This window comes from Lucilia cuprina, chromosome 4 (genome assembly GCF_022045245.1).
Source record: "Lucilia cuprina isolate Lc7/37 chromosome 4, ASM2204524v1, whole genome shotgun sequence".
Lineage (NCBI taxonomy): Eukaryota > Metazoa > Arthropoda > Insecta > Diptera > Calliphoridae > Lucilia > Lucilia cuprina.
Genome location: NC_060952.1, coordinates 61,932,994 through 61,957,048, shown reverse-complemented (window position 1 = coordinate 61,957,048; position 24,055 = coordinate 61,932,994). Strand labels below are relative to the sequence as shown.

General features: G+C 31.5%; 1 protein-coding gene across 2 annotated transcripts in view; it reads right to left on the bottom strand.

Moving 5' to 3' along the window:
- Window positions 1-24,055, bottom strand: part of LOC111688377 (myosin-I heavy chain) — a 1,083,699-nt gene that overhangs the window by 581,602 nt on the left and 478,042 nt on the right. For both annotated transcript variants that reach the window (XM_046950624.1, XM_046950625.1), the window contains one exon: window positions 2,859-2,997. In XM_046950624.1, coding sequence (XP_046806580.1) covers window positions 2,859-2,997 — 139 coding nt within the window. The remainder of the gene's footprint in view (window positions 1-2,858; window positions 2,998-24,055) is intronic.

The window sequence follows — 24,055 nt, the reverse complement described above, 5'->3', positions numbered from 1 at the left end:
GCATCAAAAGGGACATGTATCAGAGGTAGTGGACAATGATATTGTTAGTGAGAATGACATTTATGATAAACTCGTTGATGATGAATCTAAAGGTGTGCTTAGTAGTTCGTAATGGGCAATGTTGGAATTGTGACAAGATTGGTCACAGTTTTATTGATTGTCTTGACCCCAGAACTGTGTTTTGCTTCGGTTGTCTAAGAATACATATAGACCTAAGTTTCCAAATTGTATCCAAAAGCGATATGACTGATCTCATTTTAACTGCTTTGAACGCCCAGGATATGACACCAATTTTACATGATTTTACAAATCTACCAGCTTTGACAAACTCACCTGAAATGACAAATTCACCTGTTGTGACAAAAATTCACCCTCTCCAACAACCTTATTATGTACGGTTAGAAGAGTATAACTGCGCCAGGGATAGGATTTTCAACAATATTAACGTAGTTAGTAAACCCAACGGATCTTCAAGGAGGATTCGGGAATACTATAATTAAAGGAAACAGTGTATTTTATCATCACTGGTTAACAAAACTAATGACAACAGACCATATATATTGTTGAAAATAAAGGGTAAAGACCACTTTGCACTACTGGACAGTGGGGCGAATGTGAATGTTATTGGTGGACATTTATGTTCGGAAATTGTGAATGCCAAGGATTATTTGCATGGTGTAGGTAATGTTAAAACCGCGGATGGACAGAAACAGCGGGTTTTGGGAACTGCAATATTGGACATAGAATATAATGGTCAGGAAAAATCTATAGAATTTCTTCGATTACACAGAATATAATTTGTGGTATGAGTTTTTGGGAGAGTTTTGGTATACAAATTGTACCAGTTAACACTGTTAGTGGGATAGTTTCTGAGATAGATTCCGACAAAATACCTATGACTCCAATACAGAAACAAAGGCTGCAAAGAATAATTGACTCCTTTCCGACCTCTGAACTTGATGGGTTAGGATGTACTTCATTGATTGAACATAGAATAGACACAGGTGAAGCAACTCCGATCAAACAAAGATATTACCGATATCTCCTGCTAGGGAGAAACTTTTGTGTGGGGAAATAGATCGGATGTTGAAATTATGTGTCCATCTATACAAAATTGGACGTGCGGATTCAGACGAATGTAGAGAATGTGGAGAGGACAGTGAAACTCTGGAGCACTTTCTTTGCCATTGTCAGGCATTCGTCGAAGTTTGATCCAAGTATCTTGGAAGTGATGTTAATCCGGAAATAACATTCTTAACCAACACCGATTGGAAGATTCTTAGGAATTACGTCCATCCTTCTATCAACCTAACCTAACCATTACAAAAATCGGTAGTGTCATTTAAAGTTCTATAAAACTATCAATCAAATTATTCGTACTGCGTATTCGTTTCAAAATTTGTTTGTTCGAAATTGGAAAAATTAATCAAAAGGAACAAAAATTATATTTTTGTGAATCTCCACGATTTTGAGATAATTTTAACAGCTTTAAAATTTATTCGAACATTATTTCCAAATAAGAAAATGTAAGAAATTGACCTCGAATAGATCTGGAATTATATTTTTGTGAATATCCCCAATTTTGAGACTATTTTAACAGCTTCAAAATTTTTCGAACATTACTTCGAATTCTCGAACTTAATTTTAAATATTCCAACATGGCATTGTAGTGTTCTCCAAACTGCCAAATTTCAGACAATTCGGGACACCAGAACTGGTTTTAATGGCTTTTAAAATTTTTCGAACTTAAGTTCGAATTTTCGAAAATTTTACTTTTAGTTTTTATGACGCAGAGATTATTTTAAGACAATAAAAAATTTTTCAAACATAACTTCAAATTTTCGAATATAATATTGTATTGTCATTAGTTGTACTCACAATTGCAAATTTCAGAAAATTCGGGCTTCCAGTATTGGTCTTAAAGCAATTTTCCCCAATTAATTCGTCGTTCGTCAGCGTAAGAAATAGAAATAAACCTATCGTACAGTTCGTTACGTACGACGAATTTCGTCATATGCACTGATTGTGCGTATTTTCATATTCTTTAGTGTGTTCTATATCTGACGACTAACTATAACTAATTTCCGGAAATATACACCTTTGTATGGGGGCTATGGGAAATATTGGATCATTGTTTGAACATGCTTGATCCCTGACAGAAGAATATAACGACAGAAGAATATGTGACAAAATGCATCGAAATATATTTTGTAGTTTCTGAGAAAACTACTTAATAATTGGGAAAAAAAAAACTTAATTTTCTTGGAGGTAGTCTGAAAGTTTTACTCATAACATTTTAAGTCGTGAACCGTTTTTGCTGACTTTCAATACCAAATTGTAATGGATACTAAATCGGCTCAGAATTTCATAAGGACCAAGAATATATATACTTTGTTGAGTCTTAGATAAATATTTCTTGTTTACAGACGAAATAACAAATTTATATATACCCTCTATCACCACTAATGGTGGTGGAGGGTTAAGTTAATTTAAATATTAATAATTAAACCGTAATGTATTTTAAAATAAATATTGAATGCTTATTGCTTGTGAGCAAAGATTTTAATTGTGAACTATTTTTCCAAATACGAACCCATGCTCTTCAATGGAATCAAATCATAAAAATTACTTTTTTACTTTTTTGCTGGGTTGTTATGTAAATAAGAATTTTTTTTAATTTTTAAGTTACAATATAAAAACGATTAAATCAGCAGTAATTATATAAATGTTTATCGCAAAATTGTTTAGTTAAGTCTTTATGATGTTTTCTTTATTAAGATTTTTCTGGCGTTTGAGAGGTGCAATTATCAAAGTATATATAAATGGTACCGAATTTAAAAATAATATGTATTACTTACTGCGACTTCTACACTTGAAGGAGGTAGTAATCTAGAAGATACTTTTGTGCATTTGCAATTGTCGAAACACCATTGAGCGTACTGACGCAGTTTTCCATCTAATGTCTCCAAACACTTCTTAAGATGTGAAACAAAATATCTGCAAAAATCGTTAAAAAATTAGTATAAGGATTATTTAAATATAAGTTAGGAATTATAACTATGTCATTTGAATATTTAAAACCGATGTGTTCCAATCTGGACAATTTTAGACAAGATTGGTCAAGGAATTTCTGAGTTGTTTTTTTTCTCAAGATGTGTTTCTTGACACACAGTATCTTTGGACCTAATGGATATATCGCAATGAAATATCACATGTTTTCGAGTTGATAGAAAGTGGAAAGTGTGTTCTATATCTTGATATTTGGGTTTTATTGCTTTTTTAAATATTTCCCATCTATTTTTTGTTTTTCAAATGTTTTGGGATTACGGATAGTCTTAAAATTCTTAAAAAAATTTAGCATAAGACATAAGACTTTATTCTCCATTTTTGGGATTTTTTATCTAAAATTAGCTGCAGATATTTCATTCAAGAATTGTTACAGAATTAATTTTAAAAAAGCCCATATTGAAAAATACATTAGACATGTTTTTTTCAGACAATTCGGGACACCAGAACTGGTTTTAATGGCTTTTAAAATTTTTCGAACTTAAGTTCGAATTTTCGAAAATTTTATTTTTAGTTTTTATGACGCAGAGATTATTTTAAGACAATAAAAAATTTTTCGAACATAACTTCAAATTTTCGAATATAATTTCGAATATAATATTGTATTGTCATTAGTTGTACTCACAATTGCAAATTTCAGAAAATTCGGGCTTCCAGTATTGGTCTTAAAGCAATTTTCCCCAATTAATTCGTCGTTCGTCAGCGTAAGAAATAGAAATAAACCTATCGCACAGTTCGTTACGTACGACGAATTTCGTTATATGCACTGATTGTTCGTATTTTCATATTCTTTAGTGTGTTCTATATCTTGTGTTTTTTGTTTTCAAATCGTCAAAAAACATTAGTCATAAAAAAAGAGCTGAAATCTAAAATATTACTACTACTAGAGAAGATCTACGCTTAAATGGCTTTTTGTTTTAGGGGATATTTGGGGTTTATTGCTTTTTTAAATATTTCCCATCTATTTTTTGTTTTTCAAATGTTTTGGGATTACGGATAGTCTTATAATTCTTAAAAAAATTAAACATAAGACTTTATTCTCCATTTTTGGGATTTTTTATCTAATATTAGCTGCAGATATTCATTCAAGAATTGTTACAGGATTAATTTTGAAATAGCCCATATTGAAAAATACATTAGATATGTTTTTTACACATCGAAGATTCAATGTTGGAAACAATTGGATTATCATATTCTATATCAGGAATTCCATGAGAAATCATATTTACAATAAATTCTTCAAAATTTCGATATAAACTCTTAGATATGAAATTCAAAATGAGGCAAAAAAATCAGTTTTTCACAAAAAAATTTTCTATATTTAGCCCCTGTGTTGAATTTTAGTTAGAACTGTGTGATTTTTTTAGATTTTTTTGTTGCAATTTATAGCTCTGCTGGTTATACTTATGTGCACAAAAGCATTTGTCGATTCCATGTATAAAATGATCTAATAAAAAGGCCTATGTGTTTCAAATTCTATTGATTTAAATCATAAAACCGTCATAATATTATTTTATTTACATTAATTAATATAATACCGTGAAAAATCGATAATTTTCCGTCTTTTGGTGTACTCATAAGGGTTGTCAATTATTCGTGTTTAAAATTTTTCGAATAAAAACAATATTTTTTTTTATTCAAGTAGTCGACTAAATTTTAAAAATTACTTGAACAAATAACGAATAAAAGTTTTAATTTGAATACTTTAAAAAATATAAATAAAACTTGCCAAACACCTCTAAAATATTCAGATACTGGTAAAAAACGGGTTTGCGTACATTAATGCATTTATACGTCAGTAAACTAAATCAATCTCCACCTATTTTAAATGTATGTTTAACTTTATATTTATGTCGAATTTCATCGCTATACTTCGTGGGTTACTTGTATGGGAGCTATCCAAAAAAGTGGACCGATAGTATCCATTTTGAATACAAAACAAGCCTTACTTATAGAGAACATTTGTGGGCGGAATTTTAACCCTCTAGCTTATTCCGTTTGGTCTCTATCGTGCTTTTAACAGACAGATGGCCATGAATCGTCTTAGAATTTAATAACATAATATACTTATATACTTTTATGGGACTATGACCAAAATTTCAATGCGTTACAAACGGAATGACAAAATCAATAAACGCCCATTTTTTGTTGTAGTGTATAATATGGAATATGCTGAATTTTTTTAATTTTTAAAATATATTTTTATACCCTTCACCTTCGTGAGAAGGGTATATATAAATTTGTCATTCCGTTTATAATTTCTATAATATAATGCTCCGACCCTATAAAGTATAAATATTCTGGATCCTTATAGATAGCGGAGTCGTGTAAGGACCCAAAATGTTGCCATTTTGAGCCACATATTTTTTACCACACTTTGTTTTTTTTATAAATAAATGAGATATTCATCGGTGTTTTATTTGGAGGGCAATGGATTACATCCACCTAAGGGGAGCGAATTACATCCGCCAGTGTGTGTTTGTTTCTTTTCAGATAAAAAAACGATCAACGGAGTAACAGAATAGTGACATAGAGAGATTCAGCCAGGGAGGACGAGAAGGATATTCAGCCAGAAAGAGGGAAGATATTCAGCAAGAGAGAGGAAATGTATTCATCAACAAGAAGATATCCAGCCAGAGAGAAGGAAAACAGTCAGATGGGGAGAATAAACAGTAAAACTGTTAACGGTTCAAACCTATGAGAGGAGCATTACTACAAAACTACTGACGTTGTAGTTACAGAGGACTATAAAAGACGATGTAAACGACACAATCAGTCTCTTTTGCAGAGTAAAAAGTGAACAGCTATGACGTGTGCGACGGTAAGAAAAATTCAGTGAGCAGGTTAGGTTAGCATAAAACATAGTACGGCTAAGTTTAGGTCTCTGGTTTACAATCAGTGGACAAACCAAACCTTTAACGGATTAACATCTGCTAAAGCAAGAGTAGGGCGGATGTGATAGGCATTTTCCCGGGAAATTTAGGGTCAAGAAAGAACTCTAGAATTACATTGTAGAAGAAAACCGTAGGTAAGCACTGGCTCAGGGCAAAAGCGATAGAACTCTTCCTGGAAGTTTACACTCGAAAGAACTAGGGACAAGAGAAAAAATTTCAAGAATTTACATTCTAGATATTCACAAAGGCAGTTAGAGGGCAGGATAGGAGGGAAGCCGACACGCGTCACACGTTTACACAACTAGACGTGCCAAAAGTATCACATATGGAAACAAGAATGGGACAGCAATCAGACTCAGGCCACCTGTTTTGCCCATCACTACACAATGAACAGAGCTGGCAATTAGCTACGAATCCACCTCAGCAAAGTCCACACTACTCAATCGTGATCGATATAGTCCCATTGCTTTTGTTGAGCGAGTATAAGAACTCGCGGAGGTCTACGATCTGACAAAAATATGCTGCCCCGGACAATGCCAGAAAACCCGTCAGTGGAACACATGGAGAAGCTTAAAGGACGAATTTCTAAAGTTTTTTCTGCCACCCCGATATTTTAAAGGGCTTGACGAGATTCGCCAAAGACAGCAAAAACCACGAGAAACATTTAAAAGCTTTGTCATCGTATTACAAAACATGATGAGGCACGCGGGATACACACACGAACAACAGGTGGATAGCATTTCTAGAAATTGACTGGTGGATCAAATATACATAAGAAGGAAAGATTTTCAGTCCCTGGAAGAGTTGATTCAGATGGCCGAAGATTTCGAGGTAATACGAACACACCACCCCAAGGTAAGCCATGATCACCATGACACTCGACAGGCTCATCGAAGAGATAATAGAGCTCGACAAATTGTACCAAAAGTAGAAGTGACCCAATTAATCCAACGACAGCATGCAGGAGATGCGGGCAAGAAGAACATGGCTACCGTTTTTGCCAAAACGAGAGTGTGTTGTTCTGCTGGCAATGCGGCAGAAAAGGTGGGACCCATGAGTGCTGCCGAAGAAATACGGGAAACGCCAGAGGACCGAGCCATCAGCAAGGGGAGGCTGTGGCCCTGAACTGTCAAACCTTGCCCCAGTAAATGCTTTCCGTCAAACGGAAACCCGATTGCTGGCCCAGGTCCAACTTGGAAGCCTGCACAAAGAGGCTACAATCGATACAGGCGCCTCGAGGAGTTATACAAGCGAGCGTGTCGCCGAAGAATTAAGAGAGCAGATGATTCCCGTAGACAGTAGGATCAGCATAGCGAATGTTACCACAGTAGAAGTTAGAGAAGTTATCAGAGTGGGGGTGAGATTAGGCAGCAGAAGTTGCCAAATGGAGATGGGTGTTATGCCAAGCATGCTGGACGAAGTGCTGCTAGGTTTTGATTTCATGAGAGCTGTGGAGTTTAAGATGCAGTGTAGTGACCAGAAAGTTAAGTTCCGACCTGTATCCCAACAGGTAATGATGGGATTAGTAGAGCAGGCAGTAATGGCAGGCGAAGATGCACTTTGTGAAGACGAAGTAATTTCTTTATTTCTGGAGAGTGAGTTAGACAAGTTCAAAGATGTCAAGGATCCTACAAAGAGTGTGAGTTAGACAAGTTCAAAGATGTCAAGGATCCTACAAATTTGGCTGAGCACCAAATCACATTGAACGATGACAGACCGGTATACGGTATACGCACCGCAATCCCGAAATGCAAAGACTGAAGAAAAAGCTGAAATGCTGAGGCATATATTCCGTTTGGTAAGAAGGAACCTCGTTAAAGATTTAGCCTCTTTAACGAGGTTCCTTCTTACCAGGCGCGTTACTTTAATTTGCGCATAAGAAAATGGAATGTTTAAGTAGGAGAACTGGTATGGTTTAAAGAACACCATAGAAACCGTAGGTAAGCACTGGCTCAGGGCAAAACTCTTTCTTGAAGTTTACACTCGGAAGGACTAGGGACAAGAGAAAAAAATCTTTAGAGTTAGAGGGCAGGATTGGATGGACACAGACACGCGTCACACGTTCACAACCCGGCCAGCGGGACAAGTTCGTGTTAAATGACATAAGTATTAAAAATACTTGTAAAGAAAAAAACATATATATATATTATATATATATATATATATATATATATATATATATATATATATATATATATATATATATATATATATATATATATATATATATATATATATATATTTATATATAATATATATATATATATATATAATATATATATATATATATATATAATATATATATATATATATATATAATATATATATATATATATATATATATATATATATATATATATATATATAAGCATAAAAGTGTTCAATAAAGCTCGAGAGATAAACAAGTAAGAGTGATATATTCGGCTGTGCCGAACCATAAATAGCCTCCACCAACTACTTTTATATTAATATTTTTCTAATTGTTCAAATATTTGTAGAAACGAGTTTTCTCACAGTTAAAGCGGTTTTAGGGGCTGGGCAGATTGTAAACGATTATTTAAGCTAAATTTCTGTACATAAAATCTATATTTCAGTAAAATTTAGTATTTATATCGTAATTTAGTAACGTGTGTTTAAATGATTTTCTAAAAGGAACCTGTCTGGGACCGACCGAACCCGTGTTATGAACCGATCGTGAAAAAATCTTAAATTTATTTTTTTTATACAAAACAAATATTTGTGCCAAATATTTTAATCTCTGAAATTTTGTGAAGATATCGACATTGCGACGAAAGTTATTAACAAAAAACCCATTTTCCGGGAATATGTACTTTTGTATGGGAGGTTTATGAAATTGTGGACCGATCCTGGTGATTTTCCGTCGACATGAAGCTCTTGAGTAGAAACGAATGTATGGTGATTTTTATGGAATTATCTCATAGTTTTCGAGAAAAATACATCAGAATGTGTAAAAAAATGCTTATTATTTCGAGGTTGTTTCAAATTTTGATTCATAACTTTTTCCGATGTGAACCGATTTTGCTCATTTTCAATACTTCAATGCTAAGAATAACAATAAATATTTTCGGTGAATTTGGTTGATGTTCTTGGCTTAGTTTTAAGGTGAGCGTGTTTTAGGCAGACAGACGGTCAGACAGACGGACATAGCTAAATCGACTCAGAATTTCATAAGGACTAAGAATATATATACTATGTTAGGTCTCAGATGAATATTACTTGGTGTTACACACGGAATGACAAAGTTATATATACCCTCTATCAGCACTGGTGATGTACATTTCACTAGTCCATGCACAAGTACTTTGCTGGAGTACTCGAGCTATCTAATCTCTGACCAATGGATGGCCTCTGTTGATTCGGCAACAGCACCTAGAGACGTAAACGATGGACCGAAGTAAGATCCATCAATAAGCCGGATACATTGTTCTTACTCACAGGGACACACTGTGGCAATTCTGATATGAACAGAGTATTCTCTGAACATATCTGGACAACGCTTAGTCCCACAGTCACTCCTCTATGGGGTATCTATTGTTTTCGGCAACAGCACCGAACTTATCCCGAAATATTGACTATTATCATGCATCAGTCTTTTAACCGCCACTTAGGTACCCTTCCCGCGAATTTGGGTTTAAACCACAGCAACTACGTGGATCCCGAAGGAACCTCAACCCACAGACAATCCAGGATATAGTCCTGCGGGCAACTGACCACCCGTAGTACCAGATTATGCGGTGCTCTGACCTTTGGCAATCTATGCAAGGACTATGCCAAGCAGTAGACTGTAACCAATTTATATATACCAGCCACACTGGAGGTATTGGCCACCTCTTTATACCCCGGGATTGCAATAACACCAAGGCAGAGGTCTCGCCCCCCCGGGAAGCATGTTACCCAGATATCTGAAAGATCCGAACTTTCAATAACTCTATTGGAATTACGATCGAATAGAACGCTATTTAAAATTAATCAAATCGGTCCATAAATAACGAAGAGTAAAAACCAAGACCACCCCTGAAAATTTCATCAAAAATTGAGATTTTTTATTCATGCTCAAACAGAAATTGCAAAAAACAAAATACATAATCATACAGTAAATTCTGTTGTACTCTTGTTTATAAAAGCAAGGCAGAACGAGAGCAGCAGAACAAGAGTAGCAGAGCGAGAGCACACTAGGTGTTGTTATTGGCTAGAAACATGAAATTAATTATGTGGAGCCTGGCTTAAGTTAGAAGCCAGAGTATAAGTTTCGTACTCTTTGGTACTCTTTGAGTTTTCTATAATAATGAACCCAGAAACATGAAATTAAGTATGTAGAGCCCGGATTAGACGAGAACAGATCAATGGGGATTTGTTGGTACGTTTTCATTCTGCAAAAGATACTTTTTGAATTGTCTATAATATTGAACATAGAAACATGAAATTAAGTCGGAGTCGGAATTAAGTGAGAACCAGAAAAAGTGAAATTTTTGGTATTTTTTCGTCTTACAAAAGGTACTTTTTGAATTTTCTATAATATTAAACCTAGAAACATGAAATTAAGTATGTAGAGTCTGAATTACATGGTTATGGTAACCATGTTCAAAGAGCAACATATTATGGTTACAATTATGATTGTAGTCTAAATATGTTATGGTTATTGTAACAATTTTAAAATATCATAGATTAAAATCAGCTAAAATATTTTATCATAATATTTTTTATTTACCATAATATTGTTTGTTATACATGACTATATTATGATCAATGTGATCAAAATTTCATTAAAAAATATGTATTCGAAACCAAATTTATTTTGATTTGTGAATCAGTAAAATTACAGCTTCTAAAATATTAAAAACCTACATTTTCGAACCGATTTACAAATTTCGATTTGATTCACAAAAACATAACTACATTATAAGTGAAACATTTATACATATAATGTTATAAACCAAATGAGAATAATTTTTACTCATTTTATTATCGCTTAACACAACACACAGACAAAAAATAATGCGTGTGGCTAAAGTTGTTTTGTTGTTGTAGCAACAGACATAGAACAACAAAACATATAATGGTTATTTATAACAACATGACATACAATGGTTATGTAACATATAGCAACATAACATATAGTGGTTAATTGTAAGTTGAAATATTTGTTAGTAACATAATATGTTTTCATCGTTACCTTTACTTTCCATCAAAAAAATTTTGAAGTTGTTCAAGAAGAAGGGATATGTTCATGATTTCTTTGGTACGCATTCTTGTTAATACATTTTAAATACATGCCAAAATTCTTATAAATTTGTCATAAGTCATGAAAAATTGCACACAATTCACTTATGTAAAATTCTGTTATAAAAATTGTAAAATTCACTAAAATTTGGTATTCTCTTAGGACTCAAAGTAAATAAATATTAATAATACCATAAATTTTATTAGATTTTTGTATTTAATATTTGTTAAAATTAGTAATATTAAGACCATTTTAACATCTTGATTAAAAGAGAAGAAAATACCAAGTTGGGTGAATGCTTAACGGATTTTAATGCATTTTAAAATAAATATAGTGCACCAATAAAATTTTGCATGAGAATTATCACTGGTTATAAGCACTCATTTTAATGACGTGCTATTGTTCCAAATACGAACCCATGCTCGCCAATGTCACGCTAATGTTAAAATCATGCATGTTTCCCCTAAATATGAACCAGTTCATTATCAGTTGAACCCATGCATATACCACTTTTTTTTGCACGTCTTTTTTTGCTGGGTTAGTCATTGAAAAAATAATTACTTATCAGTGAATCATACTCAAATTTATAAAAGCCAAAGACATAAAAATGATGACAGTAACAATATTGTTTAAATAGAATTAAAATAACAACAAGTTAGAGTGCTATATTCGGCTGGGCCGAATCTTAAATACCCTCCACGAGCTACTTCTATATTAATACATTTTTAATTTATCAAGTATTTGTAGAAATGAGTTTTCTCATATCTTATATAGAAAAATTCCAAGATTTAAATTTATTACAATTCCAAGATTTATTGAGCATTATAAACGCCTTTTTTAACATTTTTATAGCGCTTAGCGATATTTAGTAATTTCCAAGTATGCATGTGTGTGAAAAATTTAAGGATTTTCAAAATACATATATAATTTTGTTCTACACAAATTGATAATGCAGCTAGTTAAATACTATTAAAGCGTTTTTATGGGGCAGGACCTAGTATGGAATATATGATCAATTATACCCCTATAGTAAAAGATTATTTAAGCTAAATTTCTGTACATAAAATCTATTTTTCAGTCAAATTTTGTATCGTAATTTAGTAACAAGTAATGTGTGTTTAAGTGATTTTCTGAAGGTACCTTGTATGGTACCGACCGCACCCAAAAAATCTTTCAATGTAATAGTAATGAGTAATGTGCTTTCAAGAGATTTTCGTAAAAGGACTTTGTATGGGAGCTATGTCCAATTATGTATATAAAGATAAAATTTCAAAATTTTGTATCTATATCATTATTTGGTAATGAATATTGTGAATTTAAGTGATATTCTGGAGGGGACCTAGTATGAGAGCTATGACGAAATATGGACCGATCGTAATACAATTTTATAGTGTAATTTATGTATGTATATAACAGCAATATTTTTGCTAAATGTATAGACATAAATATTTTTAATGAGTTATGTACGTTTAAGTGATTTTCGGGAGGGGACCTTGTATGAAGGCTGTGGCCAATTATTGACCGATCGAAAAAAAAAACTTTCACAGTAATATTCTTTTATGTGAGAGCAATACTTGTGCCAAATTTTATATCTATATCTTAATTTAGTAATGAGTTATACGCGTTTAAGTCATTTTCGGGAAGGGACTTTGCATGGGAGCTATGACCAATTATGGACCGATCGGAAAAAACTTTCATAGTAATATTTCTTTATGTGAGAGTAATACCTGTACCAAATTTTATATGGATATCTTAATTTAGATTTTCGGGAGGGGACTTTGTATGGGAGCTATGTCCAATTATGGATCCATCCAAAAAAAATTTCCTCTGAATGAATTCTATTGACATATGATTTTAATTTGTAAAATTTTGTGAAGATATCGACATTGCGACGGAAGTTATTAGCAAAAAACCTATTTTCCGGGAATATGTACTTTGTATGGGAGGTATATGAAATTGTGGACCGACGATGGCTATTTTCAGCAGGGATCAGGCTATTGTGTAGAAACGAATTTGTGGTGATTTTCATAGAATTATTTTACATAGTTTTCGAGAATTACATCAGAATGTTTAAAAAATGCTTATTTTTTACATTTTGATTCATAACTTTACCCGTTGTGAACCGATTTTGCCCATTTTCAATACCAAACTGCTTAGGATAATAATGAATATATCCAGTGAATTTGGTCTATTTGTTTGGCTTAGTTTTAACGTGAGCGTGTTTTAACCAGACAGACAGACGGACATATCTAAATCGACTCACAATTTTATAAGGATCCAGAATATATACTTGGTTGGGTCTCAGATGAATGTTTCTTGGTGTTACACACGGAATGACAAACTTATACATACCCTCTATCACCACTGATGGTGGTGAAGGGTATTATATGTTTTTGATAGCAATATATTGTTACAGTGAACATAGTTTAGTTATAGTAACCATATCCAACTATGTTTTTCTTTGCGTGTAGAGCCCGAATTAAGTCGGAATACATAAAAGGGGACTTGTTGGTACTTTTTCGTTATACAAAAGGAACTTTTCGAATTTCCTATAATATTTAACCTAGAAACATGAAATTAAGTTTGTATAGTCCGCATTAGGCGAGAGCGCATTAAAAGCGATTTTTTTAGTATTTTTCCTTCTACAAAATGTACTTTCTGAAATGTCTATAATATTTAACCAAGAAACATGAAATTATGTAGAGCCTGGATTAAGTGGGAACCAAAAAAGGGACTTTTTGGTACTTTTCCTTCTTCATAAGGTACTTTTTGAAATTTCTATAATATTGAACATAGAAAAATGAAATTGAGTGTGTAGAATCTGAATTAAGTGATTAAATTAACTTATAATTTTTTGTAATAAAATTCGTACTGACTGCTTTTTAACCAGACCTGGGACAAATGCATTAAATGTGTTAATGCATTAACAATTTTTTTAACATTAAAAAAAATTAATGTTAATGCAATTTTATTGCATTAACATTAACCAAGGCTTATTTAATACATTAATTTTGCATTAACATTAAATATTTTTGATTTTAATGCATTAATTTTGCATTAACATTAAATATTTTTAAAATTAATGCATTAAATTTACATTAACATTAAATATTTTTGAATTTAATGCATTAATTTTGCATTAACATTAAATATTTTTAGAATTATTGCATTAAATTTACATTAACATTAAATATTTTTAAATTTAATGCATTAATTTTGCATTAAAATTAACAAATGTTATGGTAAAAATAGATGAAATTTGAAAACTTATTTATCAGATAACACAAAGCTATATATAATTAATGTGTGTTTATTTGTTTTTATAGAGTGTTTTAGGCTTTTAGGGCTTAATTTCGTAAATGCCTACGCATCACTTCACCTATAAATTTTTAAATTTGTATTATGTAAGACACTTCATTATGACAGGTGATTGTTTGCGTTAGAACAAGTGAACAAGTTTCGTTATTTGAAAAAAAAATTATGGATAATCATATTTTATAAAACACATCAACTGAAAAATACTCACCTGAAACTTCAAATCAAACACCTAAATTATTCCGACAACCTAATTTCTTTGCTCAAATACTTGTAGAATCTATAATTTTGTAGAATCTTGTTGAATCTATAATTTTTTCCAGTCCATTTAGACCAAAACTCTGTTAAAAATCTAAAACTTTATATGAAAAGGATTGTGATTCTGATAATTCGACATTCGACAAATAATTTTAATCCAAGACACAATTCAGGCGTTAATTGTGACAATCCAACGCAATAACGAAGTGATTTATAAAATCTACTATTTTTTCTAAAGCGTTCACCTTTAAATGTGAAGTGTAGGTGATGCGTTTAACGAAGGGGATTTACGAAAAAACACCTTAAAGTCTATATTTAGACAATTATTAATTATACATATATTATGCAGGTGAAAACAATATATATGTATGTGCATATATATTATGTACTTTTCTTGTCAAAAGGCACCAGTACTATTTGAAATACTCAAAATGTATCAATTGCTTTTCTCATTTTGGAATTATAATAGTTTAAATGCGTTCAAATGAAACGACCGTTACTATAGAATGAGCTTAATGTATTAAAATTCCATCACGAAGTTTTCTAATTTTTGTTAATTCAAACCAATTCTCTAAATAATGGAAAAATCTTTTCCGTAAAAAATTTTAAATTATTCTTAAATAATTTCAAAAACAAAAATTAAAAAAATATGAACATTTACTATTTTTGTACTTGCATCATATTCCTTATTTATAGTTGATTCATTATAAATGTATGTTTGCATTTCAGGTGACGATATGTATTAGGGCTGTCATTCGAATAAAAATTATTCGATTAATCGAGAAAAAAAATTCCAATTTAGAATAAAGAATAATTCGAACAATTTTTGTCGATTAATCGAATATTCGAATAATATTTAAATGTTGCTTTTTACTAATATTTTATTATAATTCTGAACAAAGAATTATGTTAATATTTTGTAAATTAAAGCTAAATCTAAAGATCCGTTATAATTGTAACAAAACATTTAAAAAATTCTATAAAAAAGTTGTTGTTCCAAAGAACAACTTTTGCTTTGGACAACCCTGTTGCTTGTGGGAATTTTTATCACTGACAATTAAATTCTATAGTCTATTTTTAAAAATTCCTTGTTTATTACAAACATTTCCCATTTGTTTCATTTAAGATTGCTCTCTTCCAGATTATAATTATCTCTTTTATTTTACTCTCGTCAATGATATTAACATTCTATGTAAAATCCCTGCCGGCAATTTGTTAGTTGACTGTGAAAATAACTTACCCCCATTGTCTCAATGCCTGATTATATTTTATAGTAAGGTTAAATTGATAGTTTTCGTATAAAAATTATTTTTACCGCCAGAATATCTACCGGTTAAACGATAACCGGAGTTGGTGTTAACGGGGGTTAAAGTGCCTATTAGAACTATAAGTCAGTTATTTCCAAAATGCTGGCAGGGTTTTCATATGGAATGATAATATCATTGACGAGAGTAAAATAAAAGAGATAATTATTATAATCTGGAAGAGAGCAATCTTCTAAATAGGAAGAGAGGAGCAAAATAAACGACACAATGAATAACAACCCTACAATGGGTCAACAAAAAATTAAAAATTGCCGATATGTATATTCAAATTTTAGACAATTATAGAAAGATACAAGCATAATGTTACTGTAGTGTAAAACAAACGTATTGTACACCTACCAATTTACGATTTCTTGTGTAATAACTCAAAGGAAAACAAATGTTATTGGCATTGATTAAACTTCGACATTTAATTTAGAATATTTTTACAATATGTAATAATGCTGTAACAGATGCCAATTTGTTGTTATATACATAAGTAATATTTGCATATTTTAAGTATTAACAATATTGGTCTCCTTATTTTTTAGTTTATAGTGTATAATCTTCCTTAAATAAGAATTTGAATTATGAAATACAAATTTAATTGATCTTTTTAAAGTTTGTACAGTTTTGTCCGACATTGTATAGCAAATAAGTTTTTGTAAAAAAATTGGAGAATAAGAAAATCTATGTTGTTTTTGGCGTAAACTGGAACTATTTAATATGAAGGCCATATACTTGGAATTTTAATATTATAACGGCTTTAAATTTAGGAACCCATAAATTAATATTTTATTTGTGCATATGGTTTTGTGTTAAACGGCTCGTTACAAAAGTTAAAAAAATGAGTGACGGAGAATTTTATTGTGATAGCGATGATAGTTTAACTGATTGTACATATTTCCCAACTCCTTCAAAAAGAAAATCAAATATTTTGAAAGGTGCTCCTGCCAAAAAAAGAAAACTCTTGCAAAATGAAATGTAAGTATTAATAAACATAAGTTGTGAAAGAAAAATCCTACAAAACAATATATTTTCAAAACTCTACATTTTATTAAAACATTTCGTCTCATTTACATATATCTAAATATTAGATCTGAAGACTCTGATGTCCCTTCAGTGACAATGAATACAAGCTCGTCTAATGAAGATAAAGCTGACATATCAATAAGTAGTTTAAAAGGAACATGTCGATTATTATTTGACAAATTTTTTAAAGTTGTGGAAACGGTAAGGTTTATTGGAAACCGAATAGGTTCCTCAACTTAATATCTTTCAATTTTAGAGAAATGATACAACCCATTTGAAAAAGATGGGAGGTATTATTGCTGAATGCAATGTTTGACTCTCTAAGATAAAAGGATCGTTACGTATAAATTCAAACTTCTTGGGCCATTTACAAAGGCAGCATCCTTCTCAATATGTTACATTTCAAAGTGAAAAAAATAATAGCCAAGAAGATTGCAAGACAACAACATTTGACCAACGCGTGCTGGATTTTGTAGCAAACACATATAGCCCTCTAAGTATAGTTGACAGCCCGTTTTTCAAAAATTTGTTCGTAGGCACAAACCGTATCGTGAAAAGTAGACGAGCGATGACTACACTTTTAAAAGAAAAAAGTGTTAGATTCCAAAAAACAATGAGTCAGATGCTGGATAGTGTTCCATATTATTGCACTACCACCGATATATGGTCCGCTCAGAAAAGATCATTTTTAGGTTACACAATACATTGGATAGACGAACGCTCATTTAAAAGAGTGTCCAAAGTTTTGGCATGTCGTCGATTTGTTGGTAGTCACACTGCAGAAAATATTACCAGAATAATTGGCAATATTCACGATGACTTTCAAATAGACATTTCAAAATTAGTGGCAACAATAACGGACAATGCATCAAATTTTTGTAAGGCGTTTAGGGAATTCGGTGTTACAAGTAATATATAAATTATATTAGAAGTAAGCCATTCCATTGATCTTGCATATAAAATTCTTTTTCTAGTTGACAACGATCAGGAAGAAGATAATGATATTGATGATGAGTACGATTTTGAGGAAACTATTGCCTATGGTGGCGAAGAAGGGATTCATGTTTATGAAATAAATACCTTGCTTCCGAAACATTTTCGATGTGCCAGTCACACATTAAATCTTTTGTGTAATGCTGATTTTTCAAAAATTATTAAGCAAAATGAGTGCTTATTTTCACGACACACGCAGGTTATTAAAAAGTAAGAACTATTTATTTTTTAAAAATTTTAACGGTTATTTTTAATGTAATTTTTTATTATGGCAAAGATGTTCTAACGTGTGGAGTAAATGTAATCGCCCAAAAACGGCAGAAGTAATGAAAACCAATCTAGGCTGCTATTTAAAAACTCCAACAGTAACACGTTGGAACTCTTTGTACGATAGCATAAAGGACATTCTTTTTCATAAGAAAAACTTGTTATCTTTATGCAACGAACTGGATATTCCTAAATTTTCTCAGACGGAGATAGACTATTTGGAAGAATTTGTACTTATGATGAAGCCAATTGCCGATGCTCTTGATTATTTACAAAGAGAGGAAAAAATGTACTTTGGTTATTTTCTTCCAACAATTATATCGCTGAAAGTGAAATTGGAGAAAATAGAAGACTCTGATTTAAAGGAACTTTCTGCGGTTAATAAGGAGCTGCAGCATGCTCTCTGTGAGCGATTTTCTGATTATTTTGAAGTTAATAAGAATGCAGAGGATGCTATAGTTGCAGCAATTTCATGCCCAAATATTAAGTTGAGATTCGTCAAAGGTCTTGAGAAAACTGCACCTTCAAAAAATATAGAAAGTTTTAAACAATTATTTGTTAAACACGCTTCTAATTTTACAGTAAGTAGGAAATGCAATGAAGTTTCATCGTACCCTGATGACTTTTTGGAATTTGGAGATTCGAATTGTTAGTAATTTCCACAATCGAATTAATTTTATAGTACTTCTTATTTCATTTTAGTTAATATATTTTTTTTCTGCAGATCCTGCAGAAGATTTAGAACAAAATGATGCGAGAAAAGAATTGGATTTATATTTAGCAGACAGTGATGAATCATTCCAATGCTTTCAAAGATTTCCTCGGATTCGGGAAGTCTTTTTAAAATATAACACACCGCTGGCTTCTTCGGCACCTGTCGAGCGTTTGTTTTCATTTGCTGGCATGGTCAACACTCCTCGCAGGCGGAGTCTATCAGATAAAAATTTTGAAAACTTAGTTATAATCAGAGGAAATAATTTAGATTAGGTTAACTTTTATATTATAAACTATTACTATATTACTATTAATAAATATTTACAATTAAAAATTGTAAAAAGAAATAAATGAAAACAAATAAGCTTATATTCAACATTGCATAATTATTTATAACCTTATAAGCAAATCTTATATTAAAAAACATAGATTTATTTGAAAGTATTTTAACCCATTTGATTTTACTTTCAAGTCAGACTTTGGTATTATATTTTAAATAACATACATATATCACTTTTTATACCCTACACCACTATAGTGGGGAGGGTATTATACGTTTGTGCTGATGTTTGTAACATACAAAAATATTGGTCCAATACCCACCTTAAAGTATACCGAAAAAATATTTAATGTTAATGCAAAATTAATGCATTAAATTCAAAAATATTTACTGTTAATGTAAAATTAATGCATTAATTTTAAAAATATTTAATGTTAATGCAAAATTAATGCATTAAAATTAAAAATATTTAATGTTAATGCAAAATTAATGCATTAAATGAGCCTAATTTAATGTTAATGCAATATTTTTTCCATTAAATTTTTTTTTTAATTTAATGTTAATGCAAAATTAATGCAAATCGCCCAGGTCTGTCTGGAAGTGCTGATAAACCGTCACATCCCCACTTACACATTAAGACAACATTACAGTTATGAATTTTTCATAGTTGGTCTTTTGAAAAGTCTGACACAATTCTTGATGCTGTGTTTTCGGCAAAGATGATATATCAATACAAGCTTCCACATCATTTAAAGGTGTAATTATAACTGGATGACCTAATTCATTCGAAGCTTGCAGGTACAATGCATACATCTGGTGCACAATAGATTGAATATCTTTGTGAATGTTGTTGCGGGGTCGCATATACTTAATCAGTTCCGATATCTTGAAACCTAGCATATTTAGGGATCCTTGTGCCCTGTTGGTATTCTCACCGGAAGGTTGTACAGAGTTCGTGGGTGGTGGTCCCACAGCCACTCCATTACCAGTTTCCTCAGTCTTTTCGTTTTTCTTGTTATGAGTGTCTATTTCATTTTTATCCATGTTTTTGGTCCAAACTCAGAGCCGCTATCTCCATTCGTTGTACAGTCGCGTTAAGATCCCGTGGTTATCTTTGCATGCAGGGAGGCCACGCAATGGGTTCACATGTGATCCTTATGGGATCATATGTTAGTGCCAGATCCGCGTTAGTCGGGAAAATCTTTTAAAAATATTTAATGTTAATGCAAAATTAATGCATTAAAATCAAAAATATTTAATGTTAATGCAAAATTAATGCATTAAATGAGCCTAATTTAATGTTAATGCAATATTTTTACCATTAAATTAAGTTTTTTTAATTTAATGTTAATGCAAAATTAATGCAAATCGCCCAGGTCTGTTTTTAACACATCATGGTGAAGGGTATTTAAGATTCAGAACTCTTACTTGTTTTGATGTTAAAATTTTTGTTTAATTTATAAAGTGGTAATTTTGACCTAAATCTGTAATAACAGGTTCCGACACTCAAAATTAATCCTGTATCCTTGTCAAAAGGCTTCAATATTTTAAGAAGTATATTTTCCAAAAAAAAATTTTCGAAATACTTCTGATCCACTGCACAGTGGGGCAGAATGGAAATTTTTTGGAAATAAATCTGGCATTTCTAAACGGCTGATCCGATCCGGATAAAATTTGGCGTGAGCGTAGCCAAGGAGTATTCGAGTTTAGGTTTTGAAGATGAACCCCGCAGATGCCCCAGGGCTCAAAGTAGGGTACCTACGACATGTAAAATTTTTAAACTCATGCCATTTTTTTTTGTTTTTCACCCAAATACAAAATATAATATCCGAGTTATAGGCATTTAAAAATTTAGTGATACAAAATTTACCATACCTTGGTTCGCCTTTTTTTGAATACCGGGCGTAATTTTGGACCAAATGAACTCATTTTTTTCTTGTTAGTTAGACAAAAAAATTTCCAATAATATATAAAAAACTTCAGATCAATATCATTTACAGATCCAAAAATATACGTTTTTTAATTTAAAAATTCAAAAAATTGTAAAAGACTTGTGCTATTTTTTGAAAATGTTGCCACTGCGTCCTTCCGAATATGACCTATTTTTTGTCAAAACTTCAACTTTGGGCGACATGTTCTTAAATCCCAAAACTGGGATCAGAAAACTGAAAGCAGTTTTGGAAACCTCAATATGTTTTCTATTTACTCTAAAAGTATTTTCCCAGCCCTGAAAGAAATGTGGACCCTATGGGCAAAAATGTAAAAAATCCCATTTTTGGGATTTTCACTCCTATTTTTGGGAATTGCGGGATGCCCTTTGACCTTTTCATTTTTTTTTTGCATTTTCTTATTTGAAATGACAAATTTAACAAGCGTTAAAGATTTCATTAAGTTTTGTTCAAAAATAAAGATTTTGTTGTATATTACATATTTGTTAAATTTCTAAAACTATGATTTCAGATCAATATCATTTACAGATCCAAAAATATACGTTTTTTAATTTAAAAATTCAAAAAATTCAAAAAATCGTAAAAGACTTGTGCTATTTTTTGAAAATGTTGCCACTGCGTCCTTCCGAATATGCCCTATTTTTTATCAAAACTTCAACTTTGGGCGACATGTTCTTAAATCCCAAAGCTGGGATCAGAAAACTGAAAGCAGTTTTGGAAACCTCAATATGTTTTCTATTTACTCTAAAAGTATTTTCCCAGCCCTGAAAGAAATGTGGACCCTATGGGCAAAAATGTAAAAAATCCAATTTTTGGGATTTTCACTCCTATTTTTGGGAATTGCGGGATGACCTTTGACCTTTTCAATATTTTTTGCATTTTCTTATTTGAAATGACAAATTTAACAAGCGTTGAAGATTTCATTGAGTTTTGTTCATAAATAAAGATTTTGTCATATATTACATATTTGTTAAATTTCTAAAACTATGATTTATATCAAAATTTTAATAGGGTCGCAGATAGCTACAACAATTTAGTCCATATTTATCCCTTAATATCTTCTTTTAGTTAGATATGGAAATTCTTGACCCTTTACAAAAAATTTCAAGCCAATATCTCAATTACATTCAAAAATATGTTCATTTAAACCTGTGTTCTTTAATTTCATCTTTTTTATATTTTAGTATGACAGAACATACATTTGGTGTTGAATAGAATATTTGGACAATTTTTAAAAATTATATAGTTAATTATTTTATTAAAGACTATAACATTGTATATACAATAAAAAAAATATAATTTTATTATGAGCCACGGACAACAACACCTAAATCACCCTACACAAACCACCTTTCCCGCCCACCGAAATATAAAACACAATTTAATACAATACCATCAGTTAGTATAATATCTTTCTTTATTTGAACTGTTTATCTTAAACATAATACAATTAATTCTTACAACCTACTTATATAGTTAATTCCTAACACTACTTATTTTCTATAAAATAATCTGTCATATCAGTATACATATCCAGAAGGTAATATAAGTCATTTAAATCTTCCTTGTTTTGAGATGATAGAGTTTCATAACAAATCCATCTTTTTCGCATAGTTGAAAGAACAGGATCAGAAGATAGAAGTAAACTATTAAAAATATCTTCATTCTGTGATTACCTGGAGCATTTTCTTGAGCTGAATAGTTGAACATGCTTAAAATCTCGATTCCTCGCTTCCCGGGCTTCTTCTGTTAACTCTCCAAATGGAAGAATATTCGATTCAATTATTATTTGACCATGACACAATACTTTGTGTACAGTTGGTGTTAGTTCCCTCCATGGATACAGAGATACAAGTAATTTAGAAATTTCGGATATATATTCCCCAAATAGTGGTTTGTCGATGTTTAATCCCATCTGAACTTTAAATTCTTCTTGGATTCTGCTTTGTTCCGCAGCTCTCAGTTCTTTCAATTCTTCATTATTTTTTGTTGATTTAGTAAGATTCTCTGGCACACTTCTATATTTGAGGTCGTATGCTATGTGTAAAAAGTAATCCACAAATCGTATTTTGGCATGAAGTGGTGAAATTCCGAAAGACAGGACTTCTTCATTAATACTTCTGCTTTTGTTTATATTTGAGAATTGCGACTTTTTCTCATTACATATTGAGCATCTCCAGAAGGAAGAAGTTTCTGTTATGGCATTGCTGACCTTTCCATCAATCATTGTTAAGCTTAGCTGATATGATACGTTAATAGAGAATTCCTTTATTTTTATGCAAATGGGCTCCAGTGCATTTATTTCATCTTTTAAATATTCCACTAAATCTTTTGTTGTTTTCTTTGACTCCTTTATATATTCAAATCCAATGGGTCTACAAAAATTGTTTGAACCCGGAGTTGTATTGACCCATATATCTTCAAAGGAATTTCCGATGCTTGACGATGATGGATTAAAGGAATATGAACGAATTCGTAATGGCACTAATGATGACATAAATATACTTTTGTAGTCTGCTAATGTCCGACTTCCACAAGCTTGTTTGTATTCTGGAAGTGCTGATAAACCGTCAGATCCCCACTTATACATTAAGACAACATCACAGTTATGAATTTTCCTTAGTTGGTCTTCTGAAAAGTCTGACACAATTCTTGATGCTGTGTTTTCGAGCAAAGATGATATATCAATATAAGCTTCCACATCATTAACAGCAATAGGTAATGGTAGGATAGTTTGTTTT